Below are 21247 nucleotides of genomic sequence, written 5' to 3'. Positions count from 1 at the left end.
ACAAATGAACCAGTGAATGAACATGGGAGCATGAAGAAAGGAACAACAAATAGGGCGTAATTGATTAAAAGCTGCACATTAATCTTTTGTTCGCTGTTCCAGAAAAAAGTCAACTTTCTAATGAATTTGGTAGCCTTTGAACAGTTGGGCTTGATTACGTAAAGTTTTGAGCCTGAGAGACAGTCACAAAACCTATTAAAAAGAGATTTTTGTTTCTCTTGGTCTCATAAAACAAAGTTCTAAAGTGCTGATCAGGATGCTCATCATTTTGCTACTCATTTTTCAAAAAAAGCAATCTTAAATGGTACATAGAAAATGATAGAAAAGTAGTTCTTATTTCATAGTACTGTTCATGGAAGCAAACCAAAAATTGTTCATTTAGAAACTATTTTAGTAGTCCAAAAGAATATGAAAAAATGAAAACAATTTATGAAGATAAGTTTGAAATGGGACAGGAAATGGCTGAATTGAAAATACTTCATAGCCATTTTTAGTACTAAAAGAGCTTAGAGTTAAAGTGATAGTGCTAAAAACTTTCTCACCTCTACCCCTAAAAAAACGTGGTTTCTTTGGCATCACATAGATGTCTCATTTGCATCTAGAACCATTGATATAAATAAACCAACTTTGTGAACATCTTGACTCAAATCATTGATTTATATAAACTAAGAATACATTCTTTTAAAAACCCTGCATACTTTCACTCAATGTTGGAAATTTAATAGGATTATTATTACATGACTGCATTGGGTAAGTATAATTAGGATTACTATAAGCTCCTCATATAGGATTAAAGAAGATCCAGCTAAATTATTTATGTAATCACTTAGCTTTGGCCTTACAAGTTATCATTTGATTGGGCAGTGCCAAGCCAGGGACTGGGTGACACTGGGGATTGGTTATTGGATATGGGACTTTTCATAACTTGATAAAAAGCTCTACTCAATACAAAAGAACTGTGACAGCTGCTCAGTAGCTGATGTTGGAAATGATCCAGAGAGAGAGAGAGAGAGAGAGAGAGAGAGAGTGTGTGTGTGTGTGTGTGTGTTTAATCCTTGTAAAAGACTCTCATGTTACTCAGTGACTTCATAAAACCCCTCATATTTACCATTAGAAACCACACAAAAGCCATTGGATGAAATCTACCAAGAAAACTAATGGTACAATCAGAACATTCAGGTTCTAATCTCGTCTATGATACTGAATTATCAGGTAAGACTGAATCTTCTTGAATTTCCTTAATAGAACTGATAATATTGACCTGGCAGGAATTAAAATAATGGAAATCTTAATACTAATAATCAGGATAGATTCACGTTATCCTAGCAAGAACTCTAGAAATATTTAAATTATTTACTTGTGTTTTCTAGTTTTATACACATGAATTACACTGTGGCAAATAGCTGCTTTTACTATCTGGAGTTTCTAGCTAATATTAATTACCGTGAGAATATCTACAAAAATAAAATTGTGTAACATAACTTGATCGAAATAGAGAAAATATCACTATAATAGCACTTAGGGAGGTTTGACCTTATCAGTAGTAATTTTTACCCTCGTTCTACTATGAATTCCTTTGTGCTTCAGGTTGTATCCTATTTGTCTTTGGGTCCTTATTAACTAATGAATTCACTGTTAATTTACTTTTAAATAAGCGACAATGGAGAAAAAAATTCGGCATGTACCTTTTTATACCAGACTTCAAATTATATTTGGTTATTCTGCTTACCAGCCAAAAGGGGGCACTGGAAGCTGTATTTTTGTTTGATGTGGCTGGTAATCCTGTGTATCATTTGAACAGGTCCAATCTAAGCCAGCCAGCATTTTCAAGATGAAAGTGTTACTGAAATCAATGTGAGGAACTCAGAATGTGTTTCTGGTGTAAAGTAAAATGAAGCTACATTGAAATTTAGATGTTATTTGGCTGGGGTGGTTTTCTGCAATCAATTCAGTAATTAAGACAGGAAACTGATTTATATAGCATATACCACTACTGAAATAGTTCTCTTTCACCTACTTTATTGAGGAGTCGAGGGCAGCAGAGAGGAGAAAATCCTTAACAAATGAAAGAAAAGTAATTTTCACTGTTTTAAAAGGAAATATCTTTCTTTTTCATCCTATGTCACTTTGTAGAAAGAAAAGGTATAAATGGAGCATTGTATAATAGTGCCCAAACCCTGTGGACATATAATGAATATTGGCATATGATGACAATAGTAAAAATCAAAGAAGACGTAGAATTGACATTCATGGTATGATGCTACTCATCAGGCAGTTTTTGAGTACAGGAGGTATTGACCTTTGGACATCCACAAATGCTTCAGCTTTGTGCCTAAAATCACAATTAAGAATTAAGTGATTAAAAAATGGCTTTCAGTTGCCATATAACTTCGTCCCTAAAATTTTTGTTGAAGGCACACCCTTCAGAATTTATTCTTTTTCAACAGCTGCTTATATCAAATGTGGACTTTGATGGAGTAAGAGCCACAGAATAGAATAATTGAAATAGAATTGTCTACTAAACCTTTGTCTGTTGGATGTGCAGGTGATTCAGATAACAATATGCATTGTGTGGTTTGAGACAGTTTGGCTGACATACTGACAATATGGCAGTACCCTATTTCTTAGTTCTATCATCAATGCACTTAATAACCTAGTTAGGGCCGGTTATACTATAGCTCAGTTGGTAGAGTGCTTGCCTCATAAGCACAAGGCCCTGGTTTGGATCCCCAGCACCACAAAAAAAAACAAAACAAACAAAAAAAAAAAAACTAATTAGTTACTTGAGTTTCCCACTATCTCTTATTTTCTAGGAACACTAACAGAATAATAAAGTATGAAAATTGTGGGTGCTTCTCTTCAGAGTCATGACACAAAGTCAAAGAGTTATGGTTAAGGACTTAGCAAATGTATACATATTTGCCATACTATTCCAGCATGTACTCTAAACAGTTTTGTGTATAGGGTCTATCCTCCATAAACCCCAATACATAAAAACTGAGATTGTAGACAGATATATTTAGTGCAGAAGAACTCAGCACATTCATTGTTGACTAGTTATATTTCCTATGTTCTTGATTCAATTCTCTTACTCATCATCCAGTGAAATAACTGCCCCATTTATCATTGTCATCACTGTTCTCATGTTATTTCCCACCCTACCAGCTAAGATCTGATTGTCATTAGAACTCCCTTACAATTACCCTCAACTTCTCTCTCCTTTTTATCAATCTTATATAGTCCTGCTTAAATGTAACTACCGAGAAAGCTTATTCTATGTACAAAACTGAACTTGAAGAAAGTATCATAGTTCTGATAAGTATTATTTAAAAAATGACAACCAGAACATTCTGAAAAACTATTGGCATGATTTTTGGTGTCGCATTATCGTGGCAATAATTGGTATTAACATCTGACCAAAAAAATGTCAATGTCTTGAGGAACAACCAGGAATAAAAGGAGAAAGTAACAGCAAGAAATGGTCTTTATTAAAAGGTAAGAGATATTAGCATGTAAAGCAGTGTGTCATCCCTGATAAAGTACAGTCATCAAGGATATTCTTGGGATATCTGGAAAATTATAAACATGGGCTGTAGTTTCCATGTTTAATTTCTTTAGCATTACAAATGTGTTCTTAAAGAATGAGCATGTTTCATATTGAACTATGTAGGGATGAAGTGTCACATTATTTACTAACTCCAAAATGAATTAACAACAAAAAATGTATACATAATAAATATGGAGTGAATTTTCAGTGAATAAAACACTAGATCAAATCAAAATATTCTTTGGCTTTTGTATATTTAGTTTTATGAAACTATAAAATATGTAATATTATGTAAGTGTTCCTTTTTATATATGCATAAATGTTTTATATTGTTTATATAATTCTATAATGTTTTTATATTTTAGTTTTAAAAAGATTTTCATTGATGGTATGATTGATATATAAATTTCTATACTGACTGAATTTATACCATTCAGTGATTTTGGTGATAAGTGTGTAACCATGAAACAATCACCACTGTTAAGGCCATAAACACATATCACCACCCTAGGTTTTCCCTGTTCCTTTACGATCATGATGATGATGATGTAAATGATGTTGATGTTGGGCATGCACATGTGTGTGTTAACACCTAACATCTACCCTCTTAGAATTTAAGCATGTGCACTATGCTGAAGAGTAGATTTCCAGAACTTGTTAACTAAAACTATATTTTTGATAATCACCCCCTTATTTTCCCCTCACCCCAGTTCCTGGCAGTCATCAGTCTATTCTGCTTCTCCAGGCTTGTCTATTTTAAATTCCACATATAAAGGAGGTCATTCAGTATTTGGTTTTTGGTGGTTGCTTATTTATTTAGCATGATTTCCTCCAGGGTCTTTTCACAGTGTTTCAAATGACAAGATGTACCTCCTTTTTTAAAGCTGAATGACATTCGTCCATCCAAATGCTATATAGACCAAGTGGCTTATAAACAGAAATTTATTTCACAGTTTTGGAGTCTTGGAAATACAAGATTAAGATTTGCTGGCAGACTTGGTGTTTAATTAGGGTCGTCTTCTGGTTCATAAAAAGTGTCTTCTTGATGCATCATCATATGACAGACTGAATGATCTCCTTTGGGCCTATTTAATAAGGGTACTAATCTCATTCATGGAAGGCTCTGTTATCATCCTGAACATTTGCTCAAAGATCCACCTCCTTGGAAGTTAGGGTTTGAACATATGAATTTCAGGTGAACACAATCATTCCAACTATAGCATAAAATTAAAGTTTGCTTTTGTTTTGGTGGATTTTTTTGTTGTTTGGGTTTATGTGTGTGTGGTGGGGGATACTGGAGATTGAACCCAGGGTCATTCTACCACTGAACTACATCTCTAGTCCCTTTTATTTTAATTTTTGAGACAGAATCTTACTAAATTGCCCAGGTTGACATTATTCTTCCTCAGCCTCCCAATTACAGGCATGTGCCACTGCACCAACCTTGATCAATTGGTTTTTAGTTTTTGTTTTTGTTTTTTGTTTTTTGTTTTTTGTTTTTTTTGGTACTAAGGTTTGAACCCATGGGTGCTTTACTACTGAGTCACATCCCCAGCCCATTTTTAAATTTTTATGTTGAGACAGGGTCTCACTAGGTTGTTTAGGGCCTTGCTAAATTGCTGAGGCCGGTCCTAAGCATGCGATCCTCCTGTCTCAATCTCCCAAGTCCCTGGGATTACTGGCATGTGCCACTATGCCTGGCATCAATTGGGTTTTGACAGATGTTAAGAACACATACTAGGAAAGGATATTCTCTTCAATAAATGTGCTGGGAAAAATGCTTATCCACACTCAGAATTAGTAACAGCCTCTTCTCATACTATACACAAGATCCACTTAGAATAATGACAAACATAAAACTTGAAACTGTAAAACTACTAGAAGATAATATAGGGGGAAAGATCCATGACATTAGCTTGGGAAATGAGTTTTTGGATATGATCCCAAGAGCACAGGAAACAAAAGCAAAAATAGACAAATGGAATTGAATCAAAATAAAGTTTCTGTATAGACAAGGAAACAATGTGGTAGCAGTGAAGAGACAGAAGAGAGAAAATATTTGCAAGACAAGTATCTGTTAAGGGATTAATATTCAAAACGTATAAAAACAACATTAAAGCAAGAAACCAACTCAATCAAAGAAATGAAAACAGGGCAAAGGATCTCAACAGACATTTCTCCAAAGAAGGTATACAGATGGCCAACAGGTATATAAAAAAATGTTTAACGTTTCTGATCACCAAAGAAATGCGAATTAAAACCACAATGCTATATCACCTCATATTTATTAGAATGTCTATTACCAAAAAGGCAATAACAAGAGCTGGCAAAGATGTGGATAAAAGGAAATGGTAGCACACTGTTGGTATTAATGGAAATTGGTACAGACATTGTTTTAGTGAGCTTCGTCACCACTGTGACTAAAAGACCCAACCAGCACAATTGTAAAGGAGGAAAAATTTATTTGAGGGCTCACAATTTCAGAGGTCTCAATCCATAGACAACTAGCTTTATTCCTCAGGACTCCAGGTGTGGAAGAACAACATGGTGGAAGAGGGAAGTATCTCACATGTTCAGGAAGCAGAGACTCCACTTGCCAGTTAGAAAATACATACCTCAAAGCCACACCCAATGACCCACCTCCTCCCACACCCCACCTGCCTCCAGTTATCACACAGTTAATCCCATCAGGGGATTAGTTCACTGATTGGGTTAAGGTTCTCACAACCCAATCATTTCCACTCTGAACTCTCTCACATTGTTTCCCACATGAGCTTTTGGGGGACACCTCACATCCAAAGTATAACAGACATTATGGAAAATGGTACAGGGGTTCCCCAAAAAAGTTAAAAATAGAGTTACCATATGATCCAGCAATCCCATTTTTGGATATAAATATATCCAAAGAAATTGAGGTCAGAATCTCAAAGATATATCTTTACTTCCATGTTCTTTATAGCATTATTCACAGTAGTCAAGAGATGAAGTTAACATAAGTGTATATCAATGGATAAATGGAAAAGAAAATGTGGTCAATATACGCAATGGAAATCTTATACTTGCAACAATATAGATGAACCTGGAAGACATCGGGTAAAATAAACAGACACAGACAAATACTACATGTCTCCCTCATAGATGGACTAATTCATGGAAACAGTATCGAATGGTGATTTTCAGAGGCTGGAGGATGGGGCATTGGGGAAATGTTAACCAATGAAACATATTAGTTAGAAGGAATAAATTAAAGAGATATATTATACATGGTGACTACAGTTAATAACAATATATTACATACTTAAAAATTGATAAAATGGTAGAGTTTAAGTATTCTCTTAAGTAAATTTTGTCTCCTTGAAAAACCAGTGAACTTCTACTTGGAAAAATGTACTTCATATTCTGATCCTATTTCTTTACTGCTTTTTAAATGTAATGATTCAGAACTATTTTAGATAATACTGATGACTTTTTTGGTTGTTGAAAAAGTTTTGTTCAGGATTGTAACAACAGTCTTAATTCTTAGTGCATGTCTATGCAAAAAACAAAAAGTGATAACAGCATAAGTTCTTGCTTTACTGTGAAGGCAGTAAATGCCAAATTAGTGAGCATTGTTAGAACCTACTATATAAGGAGTATAATGCTTGCCTTTTTCCAATTAAAGTTTTATTTGGCAAAATAATTCTAAAAAAAACAAAATCAAACAATAAAGCAACTTTACAACATTTTTAAAATGTTAATAGCCTTAATAGTTTCCAAAAGACACTCACAAACTCCAAATTTTTCCAGTTATATACTGAAGGGAAAAGGTAAAGCTATCAACCCCTCAATGTCTTGTTTCAGAGTGTTAATATCTTTCAATAATTGCAAGTTGGACAAGAATACGTCTTCTAAATGAAGGAACTTTGGACTGTATAGAGGGGAGTGATTGGAGGGGTAGGGTGGGTAAGGATGGGAAGATGGTAGATTGAGACAGACATTATTACCCTATATACGTGTATGAAAAAAAATTTTTTTTAAATATTTATCACTGTCAAAAAAAAGTTAGTGAAAAAAAAATAAATTTTTTTTAAAAAAAAGAAAAGAAAAGAAAGAATACATCTTCTAGATTTCTCCTGTGTTCCGGCTCAAAAATCAGTTTGAACACTTCCCATGCACATGGCTATTTCTTTATATTCATACACTAAGGCCTCTACAATTTTATAGATTCTTAGAAGAGTTTTGTAGAGTTGAACCCAAGTTTGGAAGTTTTTGGCCTTTTATCTTGAGATTTTCTTGCATAAAAAATTTTTTTCTCAAAATCTTTATAAATAACACTGTGGCCTTGCACTGCCATACTAATACAAGTGAACTATAATCCACAGTCTTCACCATCATCCTGTTCTTCAACATTCCAGCTTAAAGTGAATCTGTAAAAAGCATAAGACAAATAATGATAAAATAAAATGATTCAAGTGGCACTTTGAAACTCTATGGTAAAAGCCTTAAGTCTTTTAAACAATTTGATAAATCTCATAGAAACAAGAAATTTGTCTGTCATTTAGGTAATTGGTAGATATTCAAGCAATTTGTAAAGCAAGAAAAATAGATTTTAAAAAATTCATCCAAAACATTTACCCTTTTTATTGCTTTAATCCTCATATAGACAGTTTCTGCCAGAGCTCAGAAGACAAGCCCTTCTGTGAATGTGACTACTTTTGATTATAGAATTCTATGGCTTTCTGTGTCTATGCCTTACTACATAATGACTCTCCTTTCTGATATCATTCACAATTCACTCAAAAGTCATATTTTAAACACACACGATTTTTTTTTTCTTGCTGTGCTGGGGATTAGAACGCAGGGCCTTAGTGCTTGCACTCTACCAACTGAGCTATCTCCCCAGCCCTTAAATGCACCTGATCTTAACAAAAGAATGATCACAAATAACCCCTTTCACAGAAGTTACCAAACTCTGTAAGACCTTTATTACTCACAATTTGTTAGTAATAATGAATTACAAATGTTAGCACTCCTTTCCCCCCTTTTAATTTTTATTTATTTATTTTCTTAGTTATACACAACAATAGAATCAATTTTGACAAGATTGTAAAAGCATGGAATACATCTTGTTCTAATTAGTCCCGGGTACCACTTCTTTCCCCTCCCTCCTTCCACCCTTGCTTCCTTCCCTCTACTGATCTTTCTGCCATTTTTCCATAATATTTTTTTTTTCATTCCCTCCTCTCCCCTCACTTCCCCTTCCCTCCCTTCCTTTCCTTTCCTACTTTCCTAGGGATTGAACCCAAGGGCATTCTATCACTGAGCTAAGCTACATCCCCTGAGCGTTTTTATTTATTTTGAAACAGGTTCTTTCTGAATTTCTGAGGCTATCCTCCTCAGGCTCCTAGGTTGCTAGGATTCCAGGCATGGGCGACATGCTTTGTTTTAAGAAGAAAAAAAAAAAAAAAAATCAAGCTTATGTCTTGTAACTCTGGAGAGAAACAACTTTGTACTCTCTATCCCCTAGGGCAAAGGGTCTGATGAAAATATATGGGAAAAAACTGAGGAAAAAAAACACTTCACCAAACAAATGAGAACTGTGTGGTGACATGTCACACATTTTTCACTCCACGGCAAAACCCTGTTTTTAAAAATGTCTTCTTATGAAAAAAATTAAATATAATATAGGGAGGTAGAAAATAATATCAGTGAGCCCCCCATCATCCAATTTTAATGATTCTCAGCTGCTGACCAATCTTATTTAATGTATGCTCACACCCACTTTCCCTACCAGTTATATTTTTTTCTTTCTTTTTTAATTCATTTTTATTGTAAACAAATGGGATACATCTTGTTTCTCTGTTTGTACATGAAGTAGAGTCATACCATTTGTGTAATCATACATTCACCTAGGGTAATAGTTTTTGATTCATTCTATTATGGAACAAGGCAGGGATGCCCTCTTTCACCACTTCTATTCAACATTGTCCTCAAAACTCTAGCCAGAGCAATTAGACAGACCAAGGAAATTAAAGGGATACGAATAGGAAAAGAAGAACTCAAACTATCCCTATTTGCTGATGACATGATTATATATTTAGAAGAACCCAGAAATTCCACCAGAAAACTTTTAGAACTCATAAGTGAATTCAGTAAAGTAGCAGGATATAAGATCGATGCTCATAAATCCAATATATTTTTATACATAAGTGATGAATCTTCAGAAAGAGAAATTAGGAAAACTACCCCATTCACAATAGCATCGAAAAAAATAAAATACTTGGGAATCAATCTAACAAAAGAGGTGAAAGACCTCTACAATGAGAACTACAGAACACTAAAGAAAGAAATTAAAGAAAACCTTAGAAGATGGAAAGATCTCCCATGTTTTTGGATAGGCAGAATTAATATTGTCAAAATGGTCATACTACCAAAATTGCTATACAGATTCAACGCAATTCCAATTAAAATTCCAATGATGTACCTTACAGAAATAGAGTAAGCAATCATGAAATTCATCTGGAAGAATAAGAAACCCAGAATAGCTAAAGCAATCCTTAGCAGGAAGAGCAAAGCAGGGGGTATCGCAATACCAGAACTTCAACTATACTACAAAGCAATAGTAACAAAAACGGCATGGTATTGGCACCAAAATAGACAGGTGGATCAATGGTACAGAATAGAGGACACAGACACAAATCCGAATAAATACAATTTTCTCATACTAGACAAAGGTGCCAAAAATATGCAATGGAGAAAAGATAGCCTCTTCAACAAATGGTGCTGGGAAAACTGGAAATCCATATGCAGCAGAATGAAACTAAACCCCTATCTCTCACCCTGCTCAAAAATCAACTCACCTTCAAGGTCCTTCAAGATCAAGGACCTTGAAATCAGACCAAAGACCCTGCATCTTATAGAAGAAAAAGTAGGTTCAAATCTTCAACATGTCAGCTTAGGATCAGACGTCCTTAACAGGACTCCCATAGCACAAGAAATAAAAGCAAGAATCAATAACTGGGATAGATTCAAACTAAATAGCTTTTTCTCAGCAAGGGAAACTATCAGCAATGTGAAGAGAGAACCTATAGAGTGGGAGAAAATCTTTGCCACTCATACTTTAGATAGAGCACTAATTTCCAGAATATATAAAGAACTCAAAAAACTACACCAAGAATACAAATAACCCAATCAACAAATGGGCTAAGGAAATGAACAGACACTTCACAGAAGCTCTACAAGCAATCAACAGATATATGAAAAAATGTTCAACATCTTTAGTAATAAGAGAAATGCAAATCAAAACTACCCTAAGATTCCATCTCACCCCAATTAGAATGGCAATTATCAAGAATACCAGCAACAATAGGTGTTGGCAATGATGTGGGGGAAAAGGTACACTCATACATTGCTGGTGGGGCTGCAAATTAGTGCAGCCACTCTGGAAAGCAGTGTGGAGATTCCTTAGAAAACTTGGACTGGAACCACCATTTGAGCCAGCTATCCCACTTCTTGGCCTATACCCAAAGGACTTAAAATCAGCATACTACAGAGATACGACCACAACAATGTTCATAGCTGCTCAGTTCACAATAGCTAGATTGTGGAACCAACCTAGATGTCGTTCAATGGATGAATGGATAAAGAAACTGTGATTGATATATATATATATATATATATATATATATATATACACAATGGAATATTACTCAGTCATAAAGAAGAATAAAATTATGGCATTTGCAGGCAAATGGATGAAATTGGAGAATATCATGCTAAGTGAGATAAGCCAATCTCAAAAAACTAAAGGACGAATGATCTCACCCATAATAGTTTTTTTAAATTTATTTCTTGTGGATGTACATGATGGTGAGATTCACTGTGGTATATTCATATATGTACATAGGAAAGTTCTGTCATATTCATTCCACTATCTTTACTTTGGCATTCCCCTCCCTTCCCTTCATTTCCCTGTGTCTACTCCACTGAACTTCTATACCTCTTTTACTTACCTCCCCATCCCCTTATTGAGGGTTAGCTTCCACATATCAGAAAAAACATTCAACTTTTGGTTTTGGGGATTGGCTTATTTCACTTAGCATGATAGTCTCCGGATCCATCCATTTACTGGCAATTGTCATAAAGTTATTCTTCTTTATGACTGAGTAATACTCCATTGTGTATATATACCACTGTTTATTCAATTTAACAAGTGTCTCAAAGTCAAATGTGTTTGACATTGCCTTGGTTATGTAGCTCCATGAGAAGCTGTCTACCCAGAATAATGTACTTTTTAAAAAAAATGTCTACTTTTGTAACACTTCAGCAAGCAGTGAAAATCTTTCACCTTCTTTCAGCATTGAACAAAAAAAAAACTGTATTTTACTGATTCTTGTGTTTGATTTTCTATTACATGACAAAAATATAAGCTATGTGAGGACAGGGATTTTTAAAAAAATCAAAATCACTGACACAATCTTCTTTTCTTTTCTTTTCTTTTCTTTTCAGTACTCTACCACTGAGTTACATTCCTGGTCTTTTTTACATTTTATTTTGATACAGGGTCTCATTAAGTTGCTGAAAGTCTTAATAAGTGCCAAGATTGGCCTTAAATTTGCCACCCTCCTGCCTTGGCCTCCTGAGTAGCAGGGATTTCAGGTGTGTGCCATCATGCCTGACTCACTGCCATATTTTTAATACCTAGAATATTGAATATTTGTTGAAGGCAAATTAATGTTCTGTAAGTACTGTTGTTTTGTTCACCATCATTCACAATTAGGTCTAGTTTCAAAATCAGATCCCAGCACAGCTCATTCTCTAAGTTAAGTGAAACACACACAATTGAATGTCTGACTCCCTCTAGTGCTACAAGAGTTCCCATGAAGCCCCTACCACTTTCAGAGATCAAGTTTAAAATCTGTGTATTTTCTTAAAATACAGGCGGGAATGCAGGCTACATAATTTGTGAGTCACCATGCAAAATGCAAGTGAGAAGCCTCTTGTTCAAAATGTATTAAGCATTTCAAGATGTTGACAGCACAACATTAAACCAAGCATGGGGTTCCAGGAGAAAGCCCCTGTCAGATACCCACTATGCCAACCTTGGAAGGCAGTGTTTTGTTAGAGTTAGATTTTTGAAATCGTAAAAAATAAATACAGGGCAAAGTGATCAGAATTCTCTTTTAAAGTTTTCTCATATTCATGTCCCCTGATGAGTCTGTATCGTAAAGATCTAAAGCGCCTAACACTGAAAAACAATTTAAATCCTAAATTACCTGAACTACATAACCACTTTTTCTGGTCCCAAGGTGACATTTTGGCTATAAGAATTTCCATCTGGCTATAATTATTTATTGTCACATTATCCCATCAAATTATTTTAATAATTCAAGATTTAAAATCTCACTGGTGTGATCTTTTTTCAGGGCATTTATTTATCAAATAAATAAGCACTTTTAAAAGACAGCAATTGCTTTTAAATGCTCATTCCTTCCACAAGAGTTTATTAAAAATTTATATATTGAGATTACGGTGCTTGCCTCTTTAAGAAATTTAAGCATTATAAGGTAAAAAAGGAGGCTAATTTGCTGGAATCAACTTTACTGAAGCCAATTAACCAAATGATCAATTTGCTAAGTGTCCAATTTGCTAAACTTTGCAGAACTGAATGACTAATTTAATGGAAATATTTTTCAGCTTTTAACAGGAGTTTTTATTCTGGTTACTGATAGTGAGATACACACACATGCGTATACATAGAAAATTATACATGCATGTATAATATTGAATATCACATGTACATATTAAATACGTATGTAACACCACGTACACATATATACACACACTTATTTGTCAATATATTTAACTTGTTTTAAAAAGATTAAGAATAGAAGAAAGGCTATCTGGAGGGGACAACTATAATGGATCAGGTGATTACTCTTGATTAAATGGAAAAATGAAAAAGGATGAAATAGGAGTAATCACTTATATATTTAATATTGTATATAACTTGTTGGTTGATATGCTCTGAAAATTGGTGAAAGAATCTTAAAAATGCTTAAAAGTTTGGAAAAAATCAACATAAATAAGTTCCTAATCACTTTATTGACATTTCCAAAACTTAGGACAGTTTTCCTCTTCGTTATAAACTATATGGATTCTTTCTGTAAGAAAATCTGCCTATGTCAATGGTTCCTCATCAGAAATCACAACTTCAGTATATAACATGGCATGAGTTTTTCAACTGCTTCTAGTTTATTTTACAATATTTTCAAATAACATTTTCAACTTTTTAAAAGCTAAAAACATTTTAATACCCGTTTGGTATCTATTAGCCTATTCATCATCTCAATTTTAATTCATAAATTTAAAAGCATCCGAAAAAAATGAAAATTTTGGTTTAAATTGTATTTAAATTAAATTTTTGTGAAATCATCCAAAATTTAACTTAGGTTAACTTTAATTTGAAAGCATCAGGAAAAAAATCAAAATTAGCTAAAACAATTTCATATAAAAATATTCACACACTAAACTTTATTTTGGCTAGTGACAGTGAAAATAAACATTTGTGTTTCATAGATAATAAAATTGGATATTTTTATTGATGTTGATAAATCAACCTTAGTAAAGTCGCTAACAATTGCTGCTCAACAGTACAATCTAAGTTTAGCAAATATGGCAAAAAAGTCATTGGCAAATTGGTATTCAACCACCTGGTTTTCTGCTGATTGACCTATAAATATATATACATATATACATATGTATATGTATATACATATATATATGGGAAAGGGTGAATAGGACCTGAAGGTATACCAATTTTTAAAAAGAAAATGTAAGAGAAAATATGAAATAAAAGTTATTAGGGAAGTAGGAAGAAGCCCAAAACTATTCAGAAGAATGGAATCTCAAGGAGATTAGCTATGTCACATGCTACAGAAAGTTCCAAGATAAGTAAGGTCAGTGGTACCTTTGTAGACAAACTTTTCAGTAAGGTAGTGATTTGAGGAGTCAGTTTGTAAAAAGTTATGAAATTAATGTACCAAGATTATACAAAATTATTTTCTTAACCCGAACCAGATAGATATAAAGTCCTCAAGGGTAAGGGCTTAATTTTATTTATTTTACTAATTTTAGAATTCTATCTTTCTCTCTTCCAGCCAGAATATTCAGATTTAGTAAATAAAAATACAGAAAGCTAAGTCTGAATATTAGATAAAACTAACTGAATAATTTTTAGTATGAATGTGTCCTAAATATTGCATAGGACATAGAGATTTGTTATTTATATTAAATTCAAATGTATTTATTTGGGGGGGGTGCAAATTTAGCTGGATGGATTATTTTATCTGTCATCTCCCAGGAAAAGAGGGGATTAATTACAAGTGGGATAAGAGAAAATTTGAACAATAATTTGAGATGACAAGAGTTTTGAAAAAGAGCACAAGCAGGGGATTGACCATGTCATGAAAGAAAATTCCTTATTCCCGAAAGAGAATAACATAAGAAAACTGAAAGGGTAAACAAAAGGAATTCAAATTTTCTATTTGAGTATTATAAAAATACTGAAAATGGAATATATCATAACTACACCTAAATTCTAAAATTGTTTTAAAAATTCCAGGTTTTATTTCATCATTTTCCAGATTTTATCTCATATTTTCCTTAAGGTCAAACCACCTGAAGCAGATGTCAGTCATTATGACACCCCAAACCTAAGTAACTCAGCATGGAAGCTATGAATATTTTCCTACTTAAGAGTAATGCCCTCATCCTATCTAGCAAAATGAACAATTCCATAATATTCATTTCCTTAAATATCTTGTAAAAATACAAAACATTTTAAAATGGAAAATCTGACAGCCGAAGAGGGTGGAGATATTCGCCTTTTAATGGAGTAAGAGGAAAATTACTGAGCATCACTCTACTTTTTTTGGGGGGAGGGGGTGCTGGGGATCGAACCCAGGACCTTGTGCTTGCGAGGCAAGCACTCTACCGACTGAGCTATCTCCCCAGCCCCTGCTTGCTTATTAAGGATAATAAAAATAACAGTCCTAACAAGATTGGGACGTGTTGAGATTATCAATTATTATGATTATCAATTGAAGGGGTAGCACGTCTTACAATTACTCCACCAGGGGAGGATTTATGACCAAGGCAGACAGGTAAATAGTATGTTGGCCTACAACTTAGAAGTAGGGGCAGGGGCGGTAAGCAGCATAATTCATGGAGAACTTGACCATTGATCCCTTTTGCCAAAGAGTGGGGCCCTACACCTACCAAGATGGCCATGGGATATCAGTACCAGAAGTCTGATAATTACAGACTGGCCCGGGGCCCGCTTGGTTTTCCCGGTTAGATTCTTGGTTCGGGGGCGGAGGGTGCGCACGCGCGCGCGCAAATTCCAAAGGCGCAGCCCCAGAACCGGGGGCGGGGCCCCTGCGCTCCCAGAGCTAGTTCCAGAGCGTGAGTTATTGGCAGCTTCTGCCAGCGGCGGGCGCAGACTCTGCAGCACTGGCTTTGCGATGGGACACCTGTGGCTCCTGAGAACCTGGGGGTTTTGGGCGTTGCTCCTGCGTGCCGCGGATCCCCACACAGGTAACCCAGTCAGGGCGTTAGGGAGGCAAATAAGAAGAGGTCTGCGTAGACCCCTGCTCGCGAGGTCGCAGGAGAGGTGGGACCACCTGGCACCTGCTCTGGACCCAGGTTGTGGGTGCGGAACCCAGGCAATTTGGAGACCTGAGAACCAGGTCTGACAGAGAAAGTTACAGAAAGAGACAGAGCGACAGAGAAGGGACAGAGAAAGATACAGAGAGTGCATGAGAGATAGTTTTTAATTCATCAGTGTTGCTGTTAGAATTGTGGAACCTCCCTTCAAATAACTGAAAAGAAACTGAAATTGTGCTGGAGATGGGGAGAGGGGTGGGCAGACACAACCTGAGTTATTCTTCCCTTACTCTTCTTGGATCTTTTTCCCCACTGAAGGAGGGCAATACTTGTCAGTCACTTCCAGGCCAGCTACCCTGTGTCTTCAAAGTAATACCCAGGAGAGGGCTGGGAAGAGAGTGATAAGATAAGAAATTGGAGTTGTCTGCAGAGATAAGGAGGATGAACTTGAGATAGACACAGCAATGTCTGGAGATAGGATCCTGCTCCCTCCTTGGGGTTCGCTAGTCTTGTCTGTCTGTTGCCTGGAGTTACCAAGGTACTGGAAGGAGGAACACCTTGGAACTCTTGGCAAAAAGAGACCGGAAGTACAGACGCTTTGGGTCTAGGGGCTGGCAGCTGATCTTCTTTATGTTGGAGAACTTTTGCTGTTATAGATTGAGTCCTCACTACAAAATTTCCAATGAACTACCAATCATAATTTCCTTAACCTTAACCTTTTCCTTAACCTTTTCTCATACATCCATTTCAAAAAATTAATAATTTCTGTGACCTTTCTTTGTTTCCCTCCTTAAATTTTTCAGCCTACTCTGAGAAATTGTTTTAAATTCTATTTAAATTACAAGAAGTTTAAGGAGGAAATAAGCACTTCTAGTCAGATTTTCTTCAAGATATATCTAAGAAGTGCTTGCAGTTCTCCAAAGAACAAGCAGCTTGCTCACCCCCTGTTTGCTCAGGCAGTTCCCCCTGGGTCGAACTCCTTCATATTTCTTCATGGTAGGACCAAGTTAATGAATTCATATTTTTCCTCCAACATGCAGCAGGGAAATCCCTTCTTTCTAGAAACCAGGATAGCCCAAACTATACTGTGAAATGCTCCTTCTGAGTCACCTAGGAACCTTTGTTCCTACCGGTCACTCTGTACTAAGCCAAACTTTTAACAAGTTAAGACTGAAATGCACTGCTGTATCCCTGGGAAGCAAACCTAGTTTGTTGAGAGAATTACTGGCCTTTGCACTAAAAACTCAGCATCATCAAAACACTGGAAAGATCCCAGAAATTACCTTTCCTGAAGTCTCAGCCTGTCACAGCAAACAATTTCCTCTTAAACACACTATCTTCCTCTTTATAACTGGATTATTTCAGCCTACGTAGCACTGCACTTCTTATGTGCTTTTATAATGATCTACTTCTCTGTGTCAGTGTTTGCTGCCATGTGGGCTGCCAAGTCTAGCAAAGGTTTAATAAGTGTTTTATAATAGGATAGGCAAGAAGGATGAAAATGATTTTGTATTATTCTTCTTTGGAGTAGCTAAGATAGTACTTTGCACAAAGCTGGTGAATATTAACTGAGTTAATGACTTAATCCCTGTCAAGTCATTGGTTATTAGGGCCCAAAATAGAACCTGTATGTATTTACTTTTAGTCCTATCATATTCACAGTGTTTTTCTTGTGATGTTGTGATATGTGGCACAAAATGTGGTGCTTGAAATGAAGAACTTGATTATTTTACCTCTTTGCACTTTCATATCTTTTAGATGACTTTAACGTAGTCCCCAAAGTCATGGAAGTACTACCTAAATATGGCAGCATAAATGGAGCAACGAAGCTGACTATCAAAGGAGAAGGTATAATTCCTTGTGTGTGTGTCTCTGTGTGCCTGTACAGGTGCCAAGGAATACTATTTCACATTTAGAACTTATGGTTAAACAAAACAAAACAAGTACCTAAACAAAACAAACAAACAAATGAAAAAACCCACTAACATTGTTTCTCCACTTGGCCAAGGCAGTAAAATTCTAACCTCTTTAAGATCCCCCAAACTCTTAACCTGATCATCTGAATTCTTATTGTTATTCCTCGCTTAACACTAAGATCTGGATTTTTATGACTGAACTGAAAGGAATATCTTTAGCCCCATTCTGTAATTTTGTGCTTTACCTTTCATGAGTCTATTAGCAAGTTAACTTATTTTTTATATTAAATAAAATATTTTGGGGCTGTTGAGGTAGAACACAAAGAAAGGATGATAAAGAAGTAGAATGTTGATGAAAGATAAAAGGCAATAGAAAGAAAAACTCTGGATCCCTTCTCTTGCCACCTAACCCCTATCACATGCTTCATCAGGGCATAAGTTATGTATGATTCTCCTTCCCCCTGCCTGATCTTAGAATGAAAATATAGAAGGCAATCAGCAAATATATTTAATGAGAAACTGCTCCTAGGATTAAATAAAAATATGAGGTTCTGTCAGCCAAAAGACATTTGAAATATAAATGATAGTAGTATTCAGACACTTAAGTTTTGAAAGATAAGAAACATTTTTAAAACATTAGCAAAATATACCATTTGGTCTTTAAAATAAGGGAGTTTTTTGGAGTCAGATAATTGACAAAGCAAGATATTTCATTGTTTTGCCATATATATCCATACATCTTTTGATATTTCTAATAGTTTATAGAATCCAATCTCTTAATGATATTCTTAAAATAGTTTATGTGCCTGAATTGTGAAAAATATATTTTGGGTTAAAGTGCTCTTTTCTAGACTTAAGACTCAAAACAATGTATTTGTTAAAGATTACTTTAAACATCTTGAACTATTTTTTCCTTATATTGTAAATTGTTGCTAAGATGATGTGCTTGGTGGCTACTGGGATTTTAAACTGGAATTTAAATGTCATCAGAGAGAGAAATGTCCAGATTAAAATTAAAGAAACCCCAAATACCCAGCTATTTCCTCCTGTCTTCAAAGCTGAACTTTTTCTTATTTAAGAATAATGGCTGGAGTTTTAAGTACATTGATCCAGCTCAGTCTTGGGTAGGAATATGGAAAGTAAAGCATTCCATTCTTAAAGCATTTTAGAAAGGTATGCTTGTTACTCTACCTATCATCTTTGCTGTTTTTTGGACCTTCTGAGGAAGTTAAGGCTCAGGACTCTCAATGAAGCACCAAGTGTGCGATAGTGAATTTACACTTTTCCTGTCAGTCCCAATTTCTGAATGCTTTTGGCGGAGAATTATGGAAGAGTGAAATCCTGTTTGAACAGCAGACATCTGCACCCTCACATTGATTGGTTTTCCCTCTCCCTGCTTTAATTGCACATTGTAGGCGATTAAAAATGTGTTGATGTATATCTTTCTCAGAGGCTAAGTCTGAATACTGTTTTTACTGCTTCCTAGAAGTAGAGAGTAGCATGAGGCTGGAGAAGGGGGAACAGAGGTATTGGTCAAAGGGTATGAATTTTCAGTTATGCAAAAATGAGTGAAGTCCTAGAAATTACTGTACATCCTAGTGCCTATTAACAATATTGTAACATATACTTAAAATTTTGCTAGGCTGAGTGTAGTGGTGCTTGCCTGGAATCCCAGTGACTCGGGAGGCAGAGGCAGGAGGCAAGAAATTTAAAAGCCAGCCTCAGTCATTTAGCAAGACCCTAAGCAACCAAGTGAGAACCTGTCTCAAAAAAAAAAAAAAAAAAAAAAAAAAAAAAACGAGGGGAGATGGAGGTTCTGCTGGGGACATGATTCAGTGGTTAAGTGCCTCTGGGTTCCCTGGTACAAAAGAAAAGTAGAACTTACATCAAGTGTCCTTATTAGAACAAAAAATTAAGAAATAACGTAAAGGGTAGGAGGTAACTTTTGGAGATGATGAATATGTTTATGGAATTACTTGTGAAAATGGTTCCATAGATATATATTTATCTTCAACCTGAACAAGTTGTATATAGTACATTAAATATATACAGTTCTTTTATTTATTATTTATCAATCATACCTCAATAACACAGTTTTAAAATAAATATAGGTTTTAATATAGGGTTGTTTATGCCCACGATATATATGGAAGATGTATGAAGCAATGATAATAAATTTACAAAACACATCAGAGCTACTATGACTACATGAATGAATTTGGAAAAGAGTTTAAGAAAATACCTTCATATAACTTGGCAGTGCTGTCCTGATTGAGAAATACTGTTTTTATAATTGCATGCAGCACTAATTTATCAATCAAAACCACTTTCCAAATGTATTTGTAAATTCTGGATGATTACCTGAATATTGGTCCAGTATGATTTTAAAATATTTTATTTTTTATAAAAGTCATTGTAAAAATTAAATACTATAGAAAGTTATTGATTTGGAAATTGAGTTCCGTGAAATTGCACCCACTAGAAAATCTGCTGCTAACACTTTGGAGTATTTACGTTTCTTTAGGCTATTTCCAAACACCATGTAGACTTTTAAAGGCAAAATATTTTTTTAAAAAAGATTGCTTAAGGATCCAAAGATATATGATTTTACAGTTAAGACGTCAAAACAGAAGTGTTTTAAGCAATGGCATGATCTTAGAAATAATTTTACGTCCTTCTCAGATGACTTATTTGATGAGAAAGAATGAGTTGTGGAGTATTTGTAATTATATTGCTTTTGTTACTTTGTAGCCATGCTCAATAGTCTTCCTTGATATTAATCTTAATTTTTTAAAAAAAGTAAGATGAGGAGAGTTAACGTTTTACTTTTGGTTAGTTTTTCTAGTTGTTTCCCTTGTCTGGTACATGCATTTTTTGCTGAATTGAAGTATTAAATCATATAAATTTTATGTTATGGGAAGGATGTGGCCTTTGGTCCAGTCTGGCTTTCAAATCTGTTTGCCACTGCACCTTATATGACTGGAGAAAATTACTTCTCTGAGCCTTGGCTATCCTCATCAGTAAAGTGGGCTATTAATTCCTATCTTTTAGGACTCTTGTGAATATTTAAAAGAAAATATATCTAAGATATCCATCATATATATATTAGAGCTATTTTATTTTTGCTATTCTTTGAATT

General features: G+C 34.9%; 1 protein-coding gene and 1 non-coding gene across 2 annotated transcripts in view; one reads left to right on the top strand and one right to left on the bottom strand.

Annotated features, from left to right (window-relative positions):
• Positions 1-15459: 15459 nt before the first annotated feature.
• Trnaa-cgc (transfer RNA alanine (anticodon CGC)) lies at positions 15460-15539 on the bottom strand. The gene has a single exon. It is a non-coding gene; the product is annotated as a tRNA-Ala (tRNA).
• Positions 15540-16050: 511 nt separating this feature from the next.
• The window catches only part of Pkhd1l1 (PKHD1 like 1), a 155536-nt gene continuing 150339 nt past the window's right edge, over positions 16051-21247 (top strand). The window contains exons 1-2 of the mRNA XM_047523703.1: positions 16051-16123; positions 17951-18040. Of these exons, the coding sequence (XP_047379659.1) occupies positions 16051-16123; positions 17951-18040 (163 nt within the window). The remainder of the gene's footprint in view (positions 16124-17950; positions 18041-21247) is intronic.

The sequence above is a fragment of the Sciurus carolinensis genome, chromosome 1, assembly GCF_902686445.1.
Source record: "Sciurus carolinensis chromosome 1, mSciCar1.2, whole genome shotgun sequence".
In the NCBI taxonomy this organism is placed as follows: domain Eukaryota; kingdom Metazoa; phylum Chordata; class Mammalia; order Rodentia; family Sciuridae; genus Sciurus; species Sciurus carolinensis.
The sequence above is the reverse complement of the archived record's forward strand: the minus strand, read 5'-3'. Positions and strand labels throughout refer to the sequence as shown.